Source organism: Panulirus ornatus, chromosome 13 (genome assembly GCF_036320965.1).
Source record: "Panulirus ornatus isolate Po-2019 chromosome 13, ASM3632096v1, whole genome shotgun sequence".
Classification (NCBI taxonomy): Eukaryota; Metazoa; Arthropoda; class Malacostraca; order Decapoda; family Palinuridae; genus Panulirus; species Panulirus ornatus.
The window spans coordinates 302,481-324,264 of NC_092236.1; the positions used below are offsets into that span (position 1 = coordinate 302,481).

The window sequence follows — 21,784 nt, forward strand, 5'->3', positions numbered from 1 at the left end:
AGGAGGCATTTAGATGGTACTTACAGTTTAGGAATGAAGATGATTGAGAGATGTATAAGAGAAACAGCAGGGGGTCAATAGGAAGGTGCAGGGGTTGAAAAAGAGGGCAAATGAGAGTTGGGGTGAGAGTATCATAAACTGTAGGGAAGATGAAAAGATGCTTTGGAAGGAGGTAAATAATGTGTGAAAGACAAGAGAACAAATTGGATATCAGTGAATGGGGCAAAAAGGGAAGTGATAACTGGTAATGAAGTGAGGAGGAGATGGGATGAGTATTTTGAAGGATTTTTCGATATATTTGATAATAGAGAGGCAGATGTCGGATGCTTTGGCTGGGATGGTATGCAAAGTGAGAGAGTTATGGAGAGTGGTTTGGTGAAGAGAGAGAAGGTGGTGAAAGCCTTGCGGAACATGAAATGTAGCAAGGCGATTGCAGTGGATGGTAATGCAGTTTTTTTTTTTTTTTTTTTTTTTTTTTTTTTTTTTGCCGCTGTCTCCCGCGTTTGCGAGGTGGCGCAAGGAAACAGACGAAAGAAATGGCCCAACCCACCCCCATACACATGTATATACATACGTCCCCACACGCAAATATACATACCTACACAGCTTTCCATGGTTTACCCCAGACGCTTCACATGCCCTGATTCAATCCACTGACAGCACGTCAACCCTGGTATACCACATCGCTCCAATTCACTCTATTCCTTGCCCTCCTTTCACCCTCCTGCATGTTCAGGCCCCGATCATACAAAATCTTTTTCACTCCATCTTTCCACCTCCAATTTGGTCTCCCTCTTCTCCTCTTTCCCTCCACCTCCGACACATATATCCTCTTGGTCAATCTTTCCTCACTCATTCTCTCCATGTGCCCAAACCATTTCAAAACACCCTCTTCTGCTCTCTCAAGCACGCTCTTTTTATTTCCACACATCTCTCTTACCCTTACGTTACTTACTCGATCAAACCACCTCACACCACACATTGTCCTCAAACATCTCATTTCCAGCACATCCATCCTCCTGCGCACCACTCTATCCATAGCCCACGCCTCGCAACCATACAACATTGTTGGAACCACTATTCCTTCAAACATACCCATTTTTGCTTTCCGAGATAATGTTCTCGACTTCCACACATTCTTCAAGGCTCCCAGAATTTTCGCCCCCTCCCCCATCCTATGATCCACTTCCGCTTCCATGGCTCCATCCACTGCCAGATCCACTCCCAGATATCTAAAACACTTTACTTCCTCCAGTTTTTCTCCATTCAAACTCACCTCCCAATTGACTTGACCCTCAACCCTACTATACCTAATAACCTTGCTCTTATTCACATTTACTCTTAACTTTCTTCTTTCACACACTTTACCAAACTCAGTCACCAGCTTCTGCAGTTTCTCACATGAATCAGCCACCAGCGCTGTATCATCAGCGAACAACAACTGACTCACTTCCCAAGCTCTCTCATCCCCAACAGACTTCATACTTGCCCCTCTTTCCAAAACTCTTGCATTCACCTCCTTAACAACCCCATCCATAAACAAATTAAACAACCATGGAGACATCACACACCCCTGCCGCAAACCTACATTCACTGAGAACCAATCACTTTCCTCCCTTCCTACACGTACACATGCCTTACATCCTCGATAAAAACTTTTCACTGCTTCTAACAACTTGCCTCCCACACCATATATTCTTAATACCTTCCACAGAGCATCTCTATCAACTCTATCATATGCCTTCTCCAGATCCATAAATGCTACATACAAATCCATTTGATTTTCTAAGTATTTCTCACATACATTCTTCAAAGCAAACACCTGATCCACACATCCTCTACCACTTCTGAAACCACACTGCTCTTCCCCAATCTGATGCTCTGTGCATGCCTTCACCCTCTCAATCAATACCCTCCCATATAATTTACCAGGAATACTCAACAAACTTATACCTCTGTAATTTGAGCACTCACTCTTATCCCCTTTGCCTTTGTACAATGGCACTATGCACGCAATCCGCCAATCCTCAGGCACCTCACCATGAGTCATACATACATTAAATAACCTTACCAACCAGTCAACAATACAGTCACCCCCTTTTTTAATAAATTCCACTGCAATACCATCCAAACCTGCTGCCTTGCCGGCTTTCATCTTCCGCAAAGCTTTTACTACCTCTTCTCTGTTTACCAAATCATTTTCCCTAACCCTCTCACTTTGCACACCACCTCGACCAAAACACCCTATATCTGCCACTCTATCATCAAACACATTCAACAAACCTTCAAAATACTCACTCCATCTCCTTCTCACATCACCACTACTTGTTATCACCTCCCCATTTGCGCCCTTCACTGAAGTTCCCATTTGCTCCCTTGTCTTACGCACTTTATTTACCTCCTTCCAGAACATCTTTTTATTCTCCCTAAAATTTAATGATACTCTCTCACCCCAACTCTCATTTGCCCTTTTTTTCACCTCTTGCACCTTTCTCTTGACCTCCTGTCTCTTTCTTTTATACATCTCCCACTCAATTGCATTTTTTCCCTGCAAAAATCGTCCAAATGCCTCTCTCTTCTCTGTCACTAATACTCTTACTTCTTCATCCCACCACTCACTACCCTTTCTAATCAACCCATCTCCCACTCTTCTCATGCCACAAGCATCTTTTGCGCAATCCATCATTGATTCCCAAAATACATCCCATTCCTCCCCCACTCCCCTTACTTCCATTGTTCTCACCTTTTTCCATTCTGTACTCAGTCTCTCCTGGTACTTCCTCACACAAGTCTCCTTCCCAAGCTCACTTACTCTCACCACCCTCTTCACCCCAACATTCACTCTTCTTTTCTGAAAACCCATACAAATCTTCACCTTAGCCTCCACAAGATAATGATCAGACATCCCTCCAGTTGCACCTCTCAGCACATTAACATCCAAAAGTCTCTCTTTCGCGCGCCTGTCAATTAACACGTAATCCAATAACGCTCTCTGGCCATCTCTCCTACTTACATAAGTATACTTATGTATATCTCGCTTTTTAAACCAGGTATTCCCAATCATCAGTCCTTTTTCAGCACATAAATCTACAAGCTCTTCACCATTTCCATTTACAACACTGAACACCCCATGTATACCAATTATTCCCTCAACTGCCACATTACTCACCTTTGCATTCAAATCACCCATCACTATAACCCGGTCTCGTGCATCAAAACCACTAACGCACTCATTCAGCTGCTCCCAAAACACTTGCCTCTCATGATCTTTCTTCTCATGCCCGGGTGCATATGCACCAATAATCACCCATCTCTCTCCATCAACTTTCAGTTTTACCCATATTAATCGAGAATTTACTTTCTTACATTCTATCACATACTCCCACAACTACTGTTTCAGGAGTATTGCTACTCCTTCCCTTGCTCTTGTCTTCTCACTAAGCCCTGAGTTTACTCCCAAGACCTTCCCAAACCACTCTTCCCCTTTACCCTTGAGCTTCGTTTCACTCAGAGCCAAAACATCCAGGTTCCTTTCCTCAAACATACTACCTATCTCTCCTTTTTTCACATCTTGGTTACATCCACACACATTTAGGCACCCCAGTCTGAGCCTTCGCGGAGGATGAGCACTCCCTGCGTGACTCCTTCTTATGTTTCCCATTTTAGGAAGTTAAAAAAAGTACAAGGAGGGGAGGATTTCTGGCCCCCCGCTCCCGTCCCCTCTAGTCGCTTTCTATGACACGTGAGGAATGCGTGGGAAGTATTCTTTCACCCCTATCCCCAGGGATGATATATATATATATATATATATATACACACACACACACACATACACACACATATGCACTTACACACACACACACACACACATACATATATATACATATGAAAAATGTAAGAAACAATTTAGAAAACTGAAACTTCTAGCTTGAAATGAAATGAAAAATGAATGCAGTTATATTTATTAAAATAGGAGGTGACTGTGTTGTTGATTGGTTGGTAAGGATATTCATTGTATGTATTGGTCATGGTAAAGTGCTTGAGGATTCTCAGAATGCATGTATAGTGCCATTGTATAAAGGCAAAGGTGATAAAGGTGTGTGCGTATACCTAGTTAGATGTATGGGAGAGTTCTTATTAAGAGGGGGAAGGCATGTACAGAGCATCAAATTGGGGAGGAGCAGTGTGGTTTCAGAAGTGGCAAAGGGTGTGTGGATCAGGTATTTGCTGTAAGGAATGTGTGAGATACTTAGAGAAAAATAGATGGATTTGTGTGTGGCATTTATTGATCTGGAGAAGGCATGTGATAGAGTAGATAAAGATGCTTTGTGTAAGATCTTAAGAATATACAGGGTGGGAAGTAAGCTGCTGGAAGCAGTAAAAAGTTTTTATCAACGGTGTAAGGCATTTGTATTTGTAGCAAGAGGGGAGAGTTTTGGTTCTTATTGAAGAACCGCTGTGGCAGCGGTGTGTGGTGTCACCGTTGTTGTTTAATTTGTTTATGGATGGGTTAGTTAGGGAGCTAATGCAAGATTCTTGGAGAGAGGGGTGAATATGCAGTCTGTTGGGGATGAGAGAGTCTGGGAAGTGAGCCATTTGTTGTTCACTGATAATACAGCATTGGTGGCTGACTCGAATGAGAAACTGCCAAAGTTGGTGACTGAGTTTGGAAGAGAGTGTGAAGGAGTAAATTGGGAGTAAATGTGAATAAAAACAAGGTTGTTAAGTTCAACAGGGTTGAGGGACAAGTAGTTTGGATGTGAGTTTGAATAGAGAAAAATTGGAGGAATTAAAGTGTGTTAGATATTTGATAGACAGACAGACACACAGACACAATGGTTTATTGGTAAGAATTACATGGCTGCGTATTAATGCACTACGTGCACGTTTATATGTAAGAAAATCTATCCTTAGATCTGGGAGTGGACTTGTCAGCAAATGGAACCATGGAAGCGGAAATGAGTCGTAGGGTGTGGGAGGGAATGAAGATTCTGGGAGCAATGAATAATGTGTGAAAAGAGAGAATGTTATCTTGGAGGGCATACATGAGTATGTTTGAAGGAGTAACAGTTCCAACAATATTATATGGTTGTGAGATATGGGTTATAGATAGGGTTGTGTGAAGTATGGTGGATGTGTTGAAATTTAAATGTTTGAGTATGATATGAGGTGTCAGATGATTTGATCAAGTAAATAATGAAAGGGTAAGAGAGATGTATGGAAATAGAAAGAGTTTCTTTGAGAGAGAAGAAGAGGGTGTGTTGAAATGTTTTGGATATATGGAGATAATAAGTGAGGAAAGATTGACAAAGAGGATATATCTGTCAAAAGTGGAGGGAATAAGGAGAACCGGGAGATCAAATTGGAGATGGAAGGATAAAGTGAAAAAGATTTTGAGTGATTGGGGCCTGAACATGCAAGAGGATGAAAGCTGTGCACAGAATGGCGTGAATTGGAATGATGGAGTATACCAGGGTCAGTGCGAAGTCAGTGGACAGAACTAGGGCATGTGAAACGTTTAGGGTAGACCATGGAAAGGTCTGTGGAGCTTAGGTGTGGATAGTAAGCTGTGGTTTCGGTGCATTACATGTGACGGTTAGAGAATGACTGTGAGTGGATGTGGCCTTTTTTCGTCTGTTTCTTGGTGTTACCTTGCTGATGCAAGGAGAGGCGATTGGATTGAAGACAAGCAAATATGATTATGTACAGAGGAGGGTGGATGTTTTGGAAACGAAATGTTTAAGGACAATGTGTGGTGTGAGGTGGTTTGATTAAGTAATGAAAGGGTAAAAGAGATGTGTGGCAATAAAAAAGAGTGTAGTTGAGAGAGCAGAAGAGGGCATGTTGAAATGGTTTGGACATATGGAGAGAATGAATGAGGAAAGATTGACAAAGAGGATATATACGTGTCAGAGGTAGAGGAACAAGGAGAAACAGAAGACCAAATTGGAGATGGAAGGATGGAGTGAAAATGATTTTGAGTGATTGGGGCCTGAACACACAGGAGGGTGAAAGGCATGCAAGGAATAGAGTGAATTGGAATGATGTGGTATACCGGGGTCAACATGCTGTCAGTGGACTGAACCAGGGCAAGTGAAGCGTCTAGGGTAAATCATGGAAAGGTCTGTGGGGCCTGGATGTGTATAGGGAGCTGTGGTTTTGGTGCATCACACATGACATTAGACATGTGTATGTGTGTGTGTGTGTCTGTGTGTTTGCATGTGAGTGGATGGGCCATTCTTCGTCTGTTTCCTGGCGCTACCTCTCTGATGCAGGAAACAGCAATCAAGTATAAAAAGAAAAACGAATTCATACACGTTTGCCATTTCTCACATTAGCGAAATTTGTGTCAAGAACAGAGGACTGAACCTTAGATTAGATATCCTCACTTGGCACTAGTCTCTGTTCCTTCTTTTGGAAAATTACAAATGGGAGGGAAGGATTTTCAGCCCCCGCTCCCTTCCCTTTTACTCACCTATGACACACAGGGAATACTTGGGAAGTATTCTCTCTCCCCTATCCCCAGGGATAAACCAGACCTTTCTGTGGTTTACCCCAGACATTTCACTATACCCTGGTTCAGTCCATTGATAACATGTCAACCTCGGTATACCACATCATTCCAATTCACTCTAATCCTAGCATGCCTCTCACCCTCCTGCATATTCTGGCCCCAATCACTCAAAATCCCTCCACCTCTTACACATATATCCACTTTTCCAACCTATCCTCACTTGTTTTCTCTGTGTCACCAAACCATTTCAACACACCCTCTTTTGCTCTCTCAACTACACTCTTTTTATTACCACACATCCTTGACACGGAGTGGCAATGCTGTTTCCTGTGGAGCAGGATGGCACCAGGTATGGACTGAAGGCAAGCAAGTATGAATATGTACATGTGTATATATGAGTAGTGTGTTTGTGTATGTATTTGTTGATATGTATATGTATGTACATGTTTGTGTATGTGTGTACATATATTTGTGTGTATATGAGTGGCTCAGTCTTTCTTTGTCTGTTTCCTGGTGCTACCTCGCTGATGCAGGAAATGGCAATCAAATATGATGATGATAATGACATATTTTTATATATTTATTGCATTTCTCTTGGTAACAAAGGCCATGCACTTCATAGAGAATGTAGATCCATATATAAATCTTCACCATACCAAGGTGGCTACATTCATTCATTGATATATATATTTGATTAATGTAATGCAGAAAATTATGATTTCTGTCTCAACATTTGAGTGTCTTTGTTTTTTTGTTTTTTTTGGACAGGCTCTCCATGCACTTGAAGTTGGCACTATTGTTGCCTTCTTGCCAACTCTCATTAACCAACTTTTGGCTGTTCTCCTCAATAGTGGGCCAGATGTTGCTACAAATGTCTCACGAGTAATGGTTCACATTATAGACCAAGTGTATGAAGCTGGACGTGAGGACATACTGCATTCTTATATTAAGGTATTTCAAATGTTATTCATTGTTTACTTTTTATGATGAATGGATGATCTGATGCCATGTAAAACCTGTTAGATGAAGCTGCCTGTACTTTTTATCCTGATCTAACATGGTGGTAAGCAAAAGCATCAGGACTCAGTCAGCTGCTTTGAATTGATGAGAAAGTTTTGGAGAAACACTTCTTCTTTGAGAAGCATTTGATAATTTTTTCAAGGTAAGGTTTTTTATACACCTTCCACAGTATCCTTAGAATTATGAGAATAACATCATGAAACTACCTGGCTTCTGCATAGGTTGTTTAGATGTTGATGAATTAAAGGAATATCTTTTACCTTTCTGTTGATTTGCATTTTGTTATTTACATGAAGTCTCTCAAGTACATACAGTCTCATATCACCTAATTTTTCTAGTTTGCTAAAGTAAACATGGGCTTCCACTTAGATATATTTATATATTCATTTTGCTTTGTCGCTGTCTCCCACGTTTGTGAGGTAGCGCAAGGAAACAGACGAAAGAAATGGCCCGACCCCCCCCCACACATGTATATACATACACTTCCACACACGCAAATATACATACTCATACATCTCAATGTACACATATACATACACACACAGACACATACATATATACCCATGCACACAATTCACACTGTCTGCCTTTATTCATTCCCATCGCCACCTCGCCACATATGGAATAACATCCCCCTCCCCCCACATGTGTGCGAGGTAGCGCTAGGAAAAGACAACAAAGGCCCCATTCGTTCACACTCAGTCTCCAGCTGTCATGCAATAATGCTCATCCACTTAGATATATGTTCATAATGTTTTACTAATGTGGTCCAGGTTAGAATGACATCTCCATTCTCACCACTTATTTATTAGTATGGAATCATTCCCCCATCATTTTCATCTGAAGTGTCTTCAACCCTGAGCACTTCATTTACAGCATCTCTTCATCTGTTTCATAGTGCACCTCTCCTTCTTTTACCTTCATCCATATTGCCTCATATCTTTTTCATCAATCTGTCTGAAAGAAACTTTTCATTCTCCACTAACAGTTGAAAAGGACAACTATACACTGAGCCTCCTCAGCCTGGTGTACTATCATACTCAAAACTAATTCAAAATCTTCAGAATCAAACAAAGTTTCAGTTTCCAGAACCATTACAAGATGCTTCCAAACTTCCAGCATAGATCACCAGCATGCAGTAACTCAAATTATTTTGCCATAAGCATGAAACAGACACACAGATTATTGCAGCTGTAAACAATGCTACCTACCTGTGCCACACTCAAAAGCCATCCACCTCTGCCCCAGAAACAATAAATGTACCCCAGCCTCACTCAGTATTATAGTCACATATGCAAACGTATTTCCTCTCCACTAGCATTTGCAGAGCTAAATACATATATATATATATATATATATATATATATATATATATATATATATATATATATATATATATATATATATATATATATATATATTTTTTTTTTTTGCTTTGTCGCTGTCTCCCGTGTTTGCGAGGTAGCGCAAGGAAACAGACGAAAGAAATGGCCCAACCCACCCCCATACACATGTATATACATACGTCCACACACGCAAATATACATACCTACACAGCTTTCCATGGTTTAGCCCAGACGCTTCACATGCCCAAATTCAATCCACTGGCAGCACGTCAACCCCGGTATACCACATCGCTCCAATTCACTCTATTCCTTGCCCTCCTTTCACCCTCCTGCATGTTCAGGCCCCGATCACACAAAATCTTTTTCACTCCATCTTTCCACCTCCAATTTGGTCTCCCTCTTCTCCTCGTTCCCTCCACCTCCGACACATATATCCTCTTGGTCAATCTTTCCTCACTCATTCTCTCCATGTGCCCAAACCATTTCAAAACACCCTCTTCTGCTCTCTCAACCACGCTCTTTTTATTTCCACACATCTCTCTTACCCTTACGTTACTTACTCGATCAAACCACCTCACACCACACATTGTCCTCAAACATCTCATTTCCAGCACATCCATTCTCCTGCGCACAACTCTATCCATAGCCCACGCCTCGCAACCATACAACATTGTTGGAACCACTATTCCTTCAAACATACCCATTTTTGCTTTCCGAGATAATGTTCTCGACTTCCACACATTCTTCAAGGCTCCCAGAATTTTCGCCCCCTCCCCCACCCTATGATCTACTTCCGCTTCCATGGTTCCATCCGCTGCCAGATCCACTCCCAGATATCTAAAACACTTCACTTCCTCCAGTTTTTCTCCATTCAAACTCACCTCCCAATTGACTTGACCCTCAACCCTACTGTACCTAATAACCTTGCTCTTATTCACATTTACTCTTAACTTTCTTCTTTCACACACTTTACCAAACTCAGTCACCAGCTTCTGCAGTTTCTCACATGAATGAGCCACCAGCGCTGTATCATCAGCGAACAACAACTGACTCACTTCCCAAGCTCTTTCATCCCCAACAGACTTCATACTTGCCCCTCTTTCCAAAACTCTTGCATTCACCTCCCTAACAACCCCATCCATAAACAAATTAAACAACCATGGAGACATCACACACCCCTGCCGCAAACCTACATTGACTGAGAACCAATCACTTTCCTCTCTTCCTACACGTACACATGCCTTACATCCTCGATAAAAACTTTTCACTGCTTCTAACAACTTGCCTCCCACACCATATATTCTTAATACCTTCCACAGAGCATCTCTATCAACTCTATCATATGCCTTCTCCAGATCCATAAATGCTACATACAAATCCATTTGCTTTTCTAAGTATTTCTCACATACATTCTTCAAAGCAAACACCTGATCCACACATCCTCTACCACTTCTGAAACCACATATATATATATATATATATATATATATATATATATATATATATATATATATATATATATATATATATATATATATCTGGGGATCGGGGATTAAGAATACTTCCCACGTATTCCCTGCGTGTCGTAGAAGGCGACTAAAAGGGGAGGGAGCGGGGGGGCTAGAAATCCTCCCCTCTTGTTTTTTTTTTTTTAATTTTCCAAAAGAAGGAACAGAGGGGGCCAGGTGAGGATATTCCAAAAAAGGCCCAGTCCTCTGTTCTTAACGCTACCTTGCCAACGTGGGAAATGGCAAATAGTTTAAAAGAAAGAAAGAATATATATATATATATATATATATATATATATATATATATATATATATATATATATATATATATTTTTTTTTTTTTTTTCTTTATACTTTGTCGCTGTCTCCCGCGTTTGCGAGGTAGCGCAAGGAAACAGACGAAAGAAATGGCCCAACCCCCCCCCCCATATACATGTACATACACATGTCCACACACGCAAATATACATACCTACACAGCTTTCCATGGTCCACCCCAGACGCCTCACATGCCTTGATTCACTCCACTGACAGCACGTCAACCCCTGTATACCACATCGCTCCAATTCACTCTATTCCTTGCCCTCCTTACACCATCCTGCATGTTCAGGCCCCGATCACACAAAATCTTTTTCACTCCATCTTTCCACCTCCAATTTGGTCTCCCTCTTCTCCTCGTTCCCTCCACCTCCGACACATATATCCTCTTGGTCAATCTTTCCTCACTCATTCTCTCCATGTGCCCAAACCATTTCAAAACACCCTCTTCTGCTCTCTCAACCACGCTCTTTTTATTTCCACACATCTCTCTTACCCTTACGTTACTTATTCGATCAAACCACCTCACACCACACATTGTCCTCAAACATCTCATTTCCAGCACATCCATCCTCCTGCGCACAACTCTATCCATAGCCCACGCCTCGCAACCATACAACATTGTTGGAACCACTATTCCTTCAAACATACCCATTTTTGCTTTCCGAGATAATGTTCTCGACTTCCACACATTTTTCAAGGCTCCCAAAATTTTCGCCCCCTCCCCCACCCTATGATCCACTTCCGCTTCCATGGTTCCATCCGCTGACAGATCCACTCCCAGATATCTAAAACACTTCACTTCCTCCAGTTTTTCTCCATTCAAACTCACCTCCCAATTGACTTGACCCTCAACCCTACTGTACCTAATAACCTTGCTCTTATTCACATTTACTCTTAACTTTCTTCTTCCACACACTTTACCAAACTCAGTCACCAGCTTCTGCAGTTTCTCACATGAATCAGCCACCAGCGCTGTATCATCAGCGAACAACAACTGACTCACTTCCCAAGCTCTCTCATCCCCAACAGACTTCATACTTGCCCCTCTTTCCAGGACTCTTGCATTTACCTCCCTAACAACCCCATCCATAAACAAATTAAACAACCATGGAGACATCACACACCCCTGCCGCAAACCTACATTCACTGAGAACCAATCACTTTCCTCTCTTCCTACACGTACACATGCCTTACATCCTCGATAAAAACTTTTCACTGCTTCTAACAACTTGCCTCCCACACCATATATTCTTAATACCTTCCACAGAGCATCTCTATCAACTCTATCATATGCCTTCTCCAGATCCATAAATGCTACATACAAATACATTTGCTTTTCTAAGTATTTCTCACATACATTCTTCAAAGCAAACACCTGATCCACACATCCTCTACCACTTCTGAAACCGCACTGCTCTTCCCCAATCTGATGCTCTGTACATGCCTTCACCCTCTCAATCAATACCCTCCCATATTATTTACCAGGAATACTCAACAAACTTATACCTCTGTAATTTGAGCACTCACTCTTATCCCCTTTGCCTTTGTACAATGGCACTATGCACGCATTCCGCCAATCCTCAGGCACCTCACCATGAGTCATACATACATTAAATAACCTTACCAACCAGTCAACAATACAGTCACCCCCTTTTTTAATAAATTCCACTGCAATACCATCCAAACCTGCTGCCTTGCCGGCTTTCATCTTCCACAAAGCTTTTACTACCTCTTCTCTGTTTACCAAATCATTTTCCCTAACCCTCTCACTTTGCACACCACCTCGACCAAAACACCCTATATCTGCCACTCTGTCATCAGACACATTCAACAAACCTTCAAAATACTCATTCCATCTCCTTCTCACATCACCACTACTTGTTATCACCTCCCCATTTACGCCCTTCACTGAAGTTCCCATTTGCTCCCTTGTCTTACGCACCCTATTTACCTCCTTCCAGAACATCTTTTTATTCTCCCTAAAATTTACTGATAGTCTCTCACCCCAACTCTCATTTGCCCTTTTTTTCACCTCTTGCACCTTTCTCTTGACCTCCTGTCTCTTTCTTTTATACTTCTCCCACTCAATTGCATTTTTTCCCTGCAAAAATCGTCCAAATGCCTCCCTCTTCTATTTCACTAATACTCTTACTTCTTCATCCCACCACTCACTACCCTTTCTAAACAGCCCACCTCCCACTCTTCTCATGCCACAAGCATCTTTTGCGCAATCCATCACTGATTCCCTAAATACATCCCATTCCTCCCCCACTCCCCTTACTTCCATTGTTCTCACCTTTTTCCATTTTGTACACAGTCTCTCCTGGTACTTCCCCACACAGGTCTCCTTCCCAAGCTCACTTACTCTCACCACCTTCTTCACCCCAACATTCACTCCTCTTTTCTGAAAACCCATACTAATCTTCACCTTAGCCTCCACAAGATAATGATCAGACATCCCTCCAGTTGCACCTCTCAGCACATTAACATCCAAAAGTCTCTCTTTCGCACGCCTGTCAATTAACACGTAATCCAATAACGCTCTCTGGCCATCTCTCCTACTTACATAAGTATACTTATGTATATCTCGCTTTTTAAACCAGGTATTCCCAATCATCAGTCCTTTTTCAGCACATAAATCTACAAGCTCTTCACCATTTCCATTTACAACACTGAACACCCCATGCATACCAATTATTCCCTCAACTGCCACATTACTCACCTTTGCATTCAAATCACCCATCACTATAACCCGGTCTCGTGCATCAAAACCGCTAACACACTCATTCAGCTGCTCCCAAAACACTTGCCTCTCATGATCTTTCTTCTCATGCCCAGGTGCATATGCACCAATAATCACCCACCTCTCTCCATCAACTTTCAATTTTACCCATATTAATCGAGAATTTACTTTCTTACATTCTATCACATACTCCCACAACTCCTGTTTAAGGAGTATTGCTACTCCTTCCCTTGCTCTTGTCCTCTCACTAACCCCTGACTTCACTCCCCAGACATTTCCAAACCACTCTTCCCCTTTACCCTTGAGCTTCGTTTCACTCAGAGCCAAAACATCCAGGTTCCTTTCCTCAAACATACTACCTATCTCTCCTTTTTTCACATCTTGGTTACATCCACACACATTTAGGCACCCCACTCTGAGCCTTCGAGGAGGATGATCACTCCCCGCGTGACTCCTTCTTCTGTTTCCCATTTTAGAAAGTTAATACAAGGAGGGGAGGATTTCTGGCCCCCCGCTCCCGTCCCCTCTAGTCGCTTTCTACGACACGCGAGGAATACGTGGGAAGTATTCTTTCACCCCTATATATATATATTATATATTTATTTATTTTTTTTTTTTTATACTTTGTCGCTATATATATATATATATATATATATAAGAGCAAGGTTATTAGGTACAGTAGGGTTGAGGGTCAAGTCAATTGGGAGGTGAGTTTGAATGGTGAAAAACTGGAGGAAGTGAAGTGTTTTAGATATCTGGGAGTGGATCTGTCAGCGGATGGAACCATGGAAGCGGAAGTGGATCATAGGGTGGGGGAGGGGGCGAAAATTTTGGGAGCCTTGAAAAATGTGTGGAAGTCGAGAACATTATCCCGGAAAGCAAAAATGGGTATGTTTGAAGGATTAGTAGTTCCAACAATGTTGTATGGTTGCGAGGCGTGGGCTATGGATAGAGTTGTGCGCAGGAGGATGGATGTGCTGGAAATGAGATGTTTGAGGATAATGTGTGGTGTGAGGTGGTTTGATCGAGTAAGTAACGTAAGGGTAAGAGAGATGTGTGGAAATAAAAAGAGCGTGGTTGAGAGAGCAGAAGAGGGTGTTTTAAAATGGTTTGGGCACATGGAGAGAATGAGTGAGGAAAGATTGACCAAGAGGATATATGTGTCGGAGGTGGAGGGAACGAGGAGAAGAGGGAGACCAAATTGGAGGTGGAAAGATGGAGTGAAAAAGATTTTGTGTGATCGGGGCCTGAACATGCAGGAGGGTGAAAGGAGGGCAAGGAATAGAGTAAATTGGAGCGATGTGGTATACAGGGGTTGACGTGCTGTCAGTGGATTGAATCAAGGCATGTGAAGCGTCCGGGGTAAACCATGGAAAGCTGTGTAGGTATGTATATTTGTGTGTGTGGACGTGTGTATGTACATGTGTATGGGGGGGGTTGGGCCATTTCTTTCGTCTGTTTCCTTGCGCTACCTCGCAAACGCGGGAGACAGCGACAAAGTATAAAAAAAAAAAAAAAAAAAAAAAAAAAAAAATATATATATATATATATATATATATATATGTTTGATTTGAAGAATGTATGTGAGAAATACTTAGAAAAGCAAATGGATTTGTATGTAGTATTTATGGATCTGGAGAAGGCATATGATAGAGTTGATAGAGATGCTCTGTGGAAGGTATTAAGAATATATGGTGTGGGAGGAAAGTTGTTAGAAGCAGTGAAAAGTTTTTATCGAGGATGTAAGGCATGTGTACGTGTAGGAAGAGAGGAAAGTGATTGGTTCTCAGTGAATGTAGGTTTGCGGCAGGGGTGTGTGATGTCTCCATGGTTGTTTAATTTGTTTATGGATGGGGTTGTTAGGGAGGTAAATGCAAGAGTCCTGGAAAGAGGGGCAAGTATGAAGTCTGTTGGGGATGAGAGAGCTTGGGAAGTGAGTCAGTTGTTGTTCGCTGATGATACAGCGCTGGTGGCTGATTCATGTGAGAAACTGCAGAAGCTGGTGACTGAGTTTGGTAAAGTGTGTGAAAGAAGAAAGTTAAGAGTAAATGTGAATAAGAGCAAGGTTATTAGGTACAGTAGGGTTGAGGGTCAAGTCAATTGGGAGGTGAGTTTAAATGGAGAAAAACTGGAGGAAGTGAAGTGTTTTAGATATCTGGGAGTGGATCTGGCAGCGGATGGAACCATGGAAGCGGAAGTGGATCATAGGGTGGGGGAGGGGGCGAAAATTCTGGGTGCCTTGAAGAATGTGTGGAAGTCGAGAACATTATCTCGGAAAGCAAAAATGGGTATGTTTGAAGGAATAGTGGTTCCAACAATGTTGTATGGTTGCGAGGCGTGGGCTATGGATAGAGTCGTGCGCAGGAGGATGGAGGTGCTGGAAATGAGATGTTTGAGGACAATGTGTGGTGTGAGGTGGTTTGATCGAGTGAGTAACGTAAGGGTAAGAGAGATGTGTGGAAATAAAAAGAGCGTGGTTGAGAGAGCAGAAGAGGGTGTTTTGAAGTGGTTTGGGCACATGGAGAGAATGAGTGAGGAAAGATTGACCAAGAGGATATATGTGTCGGAGGTGGAGGGAACAAGGAGAAGAGGGAGACCAAATTGGAGGTGGAAAGATGGAGTGAAAAAGATTTTGTGTGATCAGGGCCTGAACATGCAGGAGGGTGAAAGGAGGGCAAGGAATAGAGTGAATTGGAGCGATGTGGTATACCAGGGTTGACGTGCTGTCAGTGGATTGAATCGGGGCATGTGAAGCGTCTGGGGTAAACCATGGAAAGCTGTGTAGGTATGTATATTTGCGTGTGTGGACGTATGTATATACATGTGTATGGGGTGGGTTGGGCCATTTCTTTCGTCTGTTTCCTTGCGCTACCTTGCAAACGCGGGAGACAGCGACAAAAAAAAAGAAAAAAAAAAATCTCTCAGGGATATTTGGAGGAAAGCAACAGACTAAGTGCTATGGGAATTCCATAAAGGGATCCTAGACTACAGAAGCAAGAACATCATCAACAACAGTAACAACAATAAGAACAACTTACCATATGCCATGCATCTTGCTCAACAATACCATCTTAAAATGCTTTTACTCTTTTCTCTTTGTAGCAAATTCATCTCACCTGGTACCTTTTTCACATCTTCCTTCTTTATTGGATTCCAACTCCTCTGCATAGGTTATCTATTTCTGTTGCTTTATTTTTTGTCTGTTGACCTGGGAACACTAGGCATGGTACAAATACTTCATCAGGCAGGGTTCTTGAACACTGCCTACTCAAAGTCTTAACATTCATCAAAGTTGTTAGTGCACCTCACTTTCCTCTTTCTTACATGACTCTGCCATTAGCTTTCAGCATTCTCTCTAGAATCTGCCATTAGCTTTCAGTATTCTCACTACTATCAGTACTTATCACTTCCAAAGAGCAAAACTCATTAGCAACTAATTGTTCTCCATTTATTATGCAGTCTGTAGGGGATGAGATAGCCGGGAAAGTGAGTCAGTTGTTGTTTGCGGATGGAACAGCACTGATGATGGAGTAGAGTGAGAAACTGCAGAAGTTGGTGACTGAGTTTGGAAGACTGTGTGAAAAGAGAAAGGTGAGATTAATGTGAATAAAAGCGAGGTTATTAGGTTAGCAAAGTTGAGGGACAGGTTGATTGGGGTGTGAGTTTGAATAGAGAAAAATTGGAGGAAGTGAAGTGTTTTATTTTTTTCATTTTTTATTTTTTTTTTTATCATACTTTGTCGCTGTCTCCCGTGTTAGCGAGGTAGCACAAGGAAACAGACAAAAGAATGGCCCAACTCACCCACATACATGTATATACATACACGTCCACACACGCACATATACATACCTATACATTTCAGCGTATACATATATACACACACACACACACAGACATATACATATGTACACATTTACATGATTCATACTTGTTGCCTTTATTCATTCCCATCGCCACCCCGCCACGCATGAAATGACAACCCCCTCTCCCGGGAGGCATGCGCACAAGGTAGTGCTAAGAAAAGACAACAAAGGCCACATTTGTTCACTCTCAGTCTCTAGCTGTCATGAATAATATTTTAGATACCTAGTATTTGGTAAGCAGCCAATGACCAGGAGGGTATACTACCAGGACCAACCGCCTGGGTTTTGGGAGGGTTAATGATGGCTTCATAGTGAGCAAACACTTCAGTGGTTGTCAAGTTGCACTCCTCTGACCCGGGTAGCTGTCTTTCCCTTCGGCCTCACCCTCACACATGTGGACTACTGGCATTCTGTCCACAAACATAGAATCTCTCGTTTTCATGCTTAACACTTGACAATACTTAACTCACACAGCCCATTCTTCGTTACTCTAGATTTTCCTGTGGTGAGCACAGTGTGCTACCCCTGCCTTTTGGCAAAATGGTAGGATCAGTAAATATTAGTAGTAGGTAGGAACATTTAGGTAGGAGCATAAGGTAGAAACTAGGTAGAAATATTCAGTAGGAACATTAGGTAGGGGCCCTCTACAAACACTGTTCTAGACTTGCCCACTGCTAGTAGCTTGTTAAGGGTGAGGCACTAAAGGGTAGGAAGCAGCACTGGAGTTCACAGGTTATGGAGATTATTGCCATGGCCACCCCCTTGAGGGAGTTCCAGAAAGGAACAGGCATCACAGATATAGGTAGATAGGAATGGACATGGCAGTGAATTGAACCATGGAAGCGCAAGTAAGTCAGAGGGCGGGTGAGGGGGCGAAGGTTCCAAGTGTGCTGAAAAAATAGAGAATATTATTTGGGAGGGCAAAAATGGGTATGTTTGAGGGTATAGTAGTCCCAACAATATTATATGGATGCTAGGTATGGGCTGTTTCTGGTGCTGCCTCACTGATGCAGTAAATGGTGATCAAGTTTGAAAAAAGAATAAGTATATTTTATTTGATCCCTGGGGTAAGGGAGAAAGAATTCACCCTCTATATTCCCTGCATGTTGTAGAATGCAGCTAAAGGTACCTGGAGCAGGAGGCTGGAAATCCCTCTTTTTGTATCTCAGTTTCTAAAAGATGGAACAGAAGTAGTCAAAAAGGGAGTTCCTATCCTCCTTTAAGGCTTAGGTGGGGTGTCTAACTGTGTGTGGATTTAACCAAGATGAGAAGAGAGGAGAGATATGTAGTATGTTTGAGGAAAGTCACATGGATGTTTTGGCTCTGAGTGAAACAAAGGACAAGGGTAAAAGGGAAGAATGGCTTGGAAGTGTCTTAGGAGTAAAATAAAGGGTTGGTAAGAGGGCAAGAGCTTAAGGAGTAGCATTACTCCTGAAGCTGGAGCTGTAGTAGTTTATGAAAGAGTGTAAGGAACTAAATTTTAGTTTGATGAGGTAAGACTGAAAGTGGATGGTGAAAAATGGGCAATCATTTGTACTGAAGCACCTGGCCATGAGAAAAATGATCATGAAAGGCAATTGTTTTAGGATCTGCTGAGTGAGTGTGTCAGCAGTTTTGATGCAAGAAACTGGGTGTTAGTGATGGTTGATTAAAGTGCAGAGGTGAGTAATGTGGCAGTTGAGGGTGGCATGGGGTATTCAATGTTATGATATGGAAATGGTGAACCGCATGTGGAGTTGTGTACTGAAAAAGGACTGTTGATTGGGAATGCCTGGTTTAAAAAGAGGGACATAATCAAGTATCTCATCTTTTGCCATTCTATACTCAGTCTCTTATTTGTAGCTCTTGCTTTTACACAGTGGGATTTATGAGGCTCTTGCAGTACTCAGGAAGTTGGCTACATCTACTGGTAGGACAAGTCATAAAATGTTGTGTGTGCATATATGTGCAAAGAGGCAGGGTAGTTGAGTAGTAGGTGCTCAGGATCTTTGTGGGCATGCAGGGCCTTAGGATATGTTGAAATGGTGTGTGTAGTGTTGTAGTGATAGTTGATGTCGAAAGCATAAGCAGGAGAGTGTTACTGGAGTTGGTCTGGGTAGTATTGTTGCTGATAGGTTCATGTCTGGTGGGTTTGAATTTAAAACTGAGTTGGAGGTTAGGTGTTTAGTGCTTGTCAGGTTATTTCAGTGTGTATTTGTTTTGTTGATCATTTTGTTGGTGGTGGTGGGATCTGTGAGTAGAGGTTACTGAAGTGTGAGGCAGGAAAAGCTTTTTATATCTACTTAGGAGTTAGTGGTTGGTTATAAAGTGATTTGGGTGGGAGGGGTTTAGTGTCATTGCATAGAATTGAGTGCCGAGCATGTTGAGGTGGGTCTTTATTGGAAAGATCTTTGTTTCATTGCAATGATGTTGAATGTTGGTGGTTGCTATTCAGCCATTGATTGTTCAGAGTATGCTATTTTGTATGAATTGCAGCTTTTTTATATTTGCTTTTAAGAGGGTGGAAGATCTGGCAGTTTAGATTGGAGTAGATTCATTGTATAAGATGTTGACATATTCTTTATGCTGTCCAGATCTGTTGCCAGTTAGTGTTCTGAGGGCATTTAGTTTGTGTGTTGCATTTGTGTTTATCCACTATGTGTGTTATATGTGATGCTTAGAATGGTTGATGTTTTGTTCAGTGGGAAGGACTATTCATTCAAGATGACTGGAGGGTATGAGCTAGATTTGTGTCTGCTTGGGGTTAAACAAGTGATTGAAGGCTTTTATATAGATGCAGACATTCTGTGTTGGTGAGTCATTGTTCCAGTTGTGTAACATAGTGCTGCTTCATTGATGTTTCTGCTGTGGTTGTATGGTGCTGTATTGTGGTTGTTGTGAGGTTGTTTATGCATGAAGTCCTCCTTATTCGAGTTTGTTTGAGGTAATGGGAGGTCATGATGGAAGAAACTGAAAAGTGTTATATGGGAACCCCATATGAGGAAAATAGTTAAGTAGACAAACTGTGTTCTAGCAAGTATCAGAATAACTTTCAAGTACATGATTAGGAAATTTTAGCAGCTATTCATATCTTACATAAGGCTAAAACTGCAATATACTTCTCAGGTTTGGTCACTGCACCTAAAGAAGTACAAAGAGCAAATGGAGAAGGTCCAGAAGAGGGCAACAAAGATGGTACCAGAATTAAGAGAGCTTAGTTACAGGAAAGGTTAAAGGCTTTGAATTTACCCACCTTGGGAGAAAAAAGAGTGAGGGGTGACCTGACTATAATTGTGTTCAAAACAGATTGATGACATGAACAGTGAACAGTTCTTAGATAGAAGTAGGGATAGAGCAACTAGAGGACATACCATGAAATTAAGTAAGCAGCTTGTTTAAAAAGATATAAAGAAATACTTTTATAGTAAAAGAATGGTAGATGAATAGACAAAATGACTAAGGACATGGTCAATGCAGACAGCATACATATTTTTGATAGGTTACATGATAGTAAAGATTGTTCAAAAGATGGGGCCCCACAAGTGTAAAACTCTTTTCCTGTACAGTACAAACTGGGAATTACAAATAGGTACTGACACTTCTCTCAGACAATATAATTTCTTCTATGATGAACCAGCCTTATGCCACTTGTTGTTAAAAGACATTTCATTTCCAGCATATAAGCTGTGTCCCTTTCCCTTGCTTTCAAGGCTGAAGACTTGCATCTATGCAAGTCTGTTAGGACCACTATACCTTCAAACTCAAGGACCCCAAAGACTTCTCCAAGATAACTCCAAGGTAACATCAAGTAGTAGTAGGTGGCTAGCATCTTATGACCAAGGAAGTAATGTACTGTACTACTGCCTGGATTTTAGGAGGCTTAGTAGTTGTGACACTTTGAGCCAACACTGTACTGTTTGTCAGATATTCCTTTCTGGCCTGGTTAGCTGTAATTTCTCCTCGCTTCTTTACATGGGTAGCTGGCATCAAATCCACCAATCATGCCTTCTCCATCTCAGACATAATACATAACTTACCCAATTATTTATTCTTTATTCTAGTTTTCCCTCCTATTGAACATAATATTTTTGACAGTGCACTTTGTAATGGATCCTCTGATGCCAGATAAGAATGGCATCATTGGTCAAGGAGGGCTCATTGGTTCCCAGGGCTTCCCTAACCAAAGTGAAGGGACCAGGACCTGCCCTATTTCTTTATACTTGTCTTCTAGCCATTCTTTTTCTTTTAATCTATGCAACATTTGTGGTCTCAAAAATAACTTTTGTGTTGAGTAACGCAATCTCTCTGCTTCTCCTGATTCTCTCTCTGAAACCCAGTTTAGCAGGGCTACTTATGCTCCATAGTCTATACTATCATATTTCTGACTTTAATCTTTACTGTTGTTTTCATGCCTAAGGTGTTGTGTGTGCCTATTGTAATACAAAAACTCCCATAACTCACCATCTGGGTCTTGTATCTTCTGGTTTTAAA

At 41.6% G+C, this 21,784-nt stretch overlaps 1 protein-coding gene across 1 annotated transcript in view; it reads left to right on the forward strand.

Moving 5' to 3' along the window:
• Positions 1-21,784, forward strand: part of Ziz (dedicator of cytokinesis protein Ziz) — a 526,511-nt gene that overhangs the window by 213,610 nt on the left and 291,117 nt on the right. Inside the window, exon 16 of the mRNA XM_071669140.1 lies at positions 7,283-7,465. Coding sequence (XP_071525241.1) covers positions 7,283-7,465 — 183 coding nt within the window. The remainder of the gene's footprint in view (positions 1-7,282; positions 7,466-21,784) is intronic.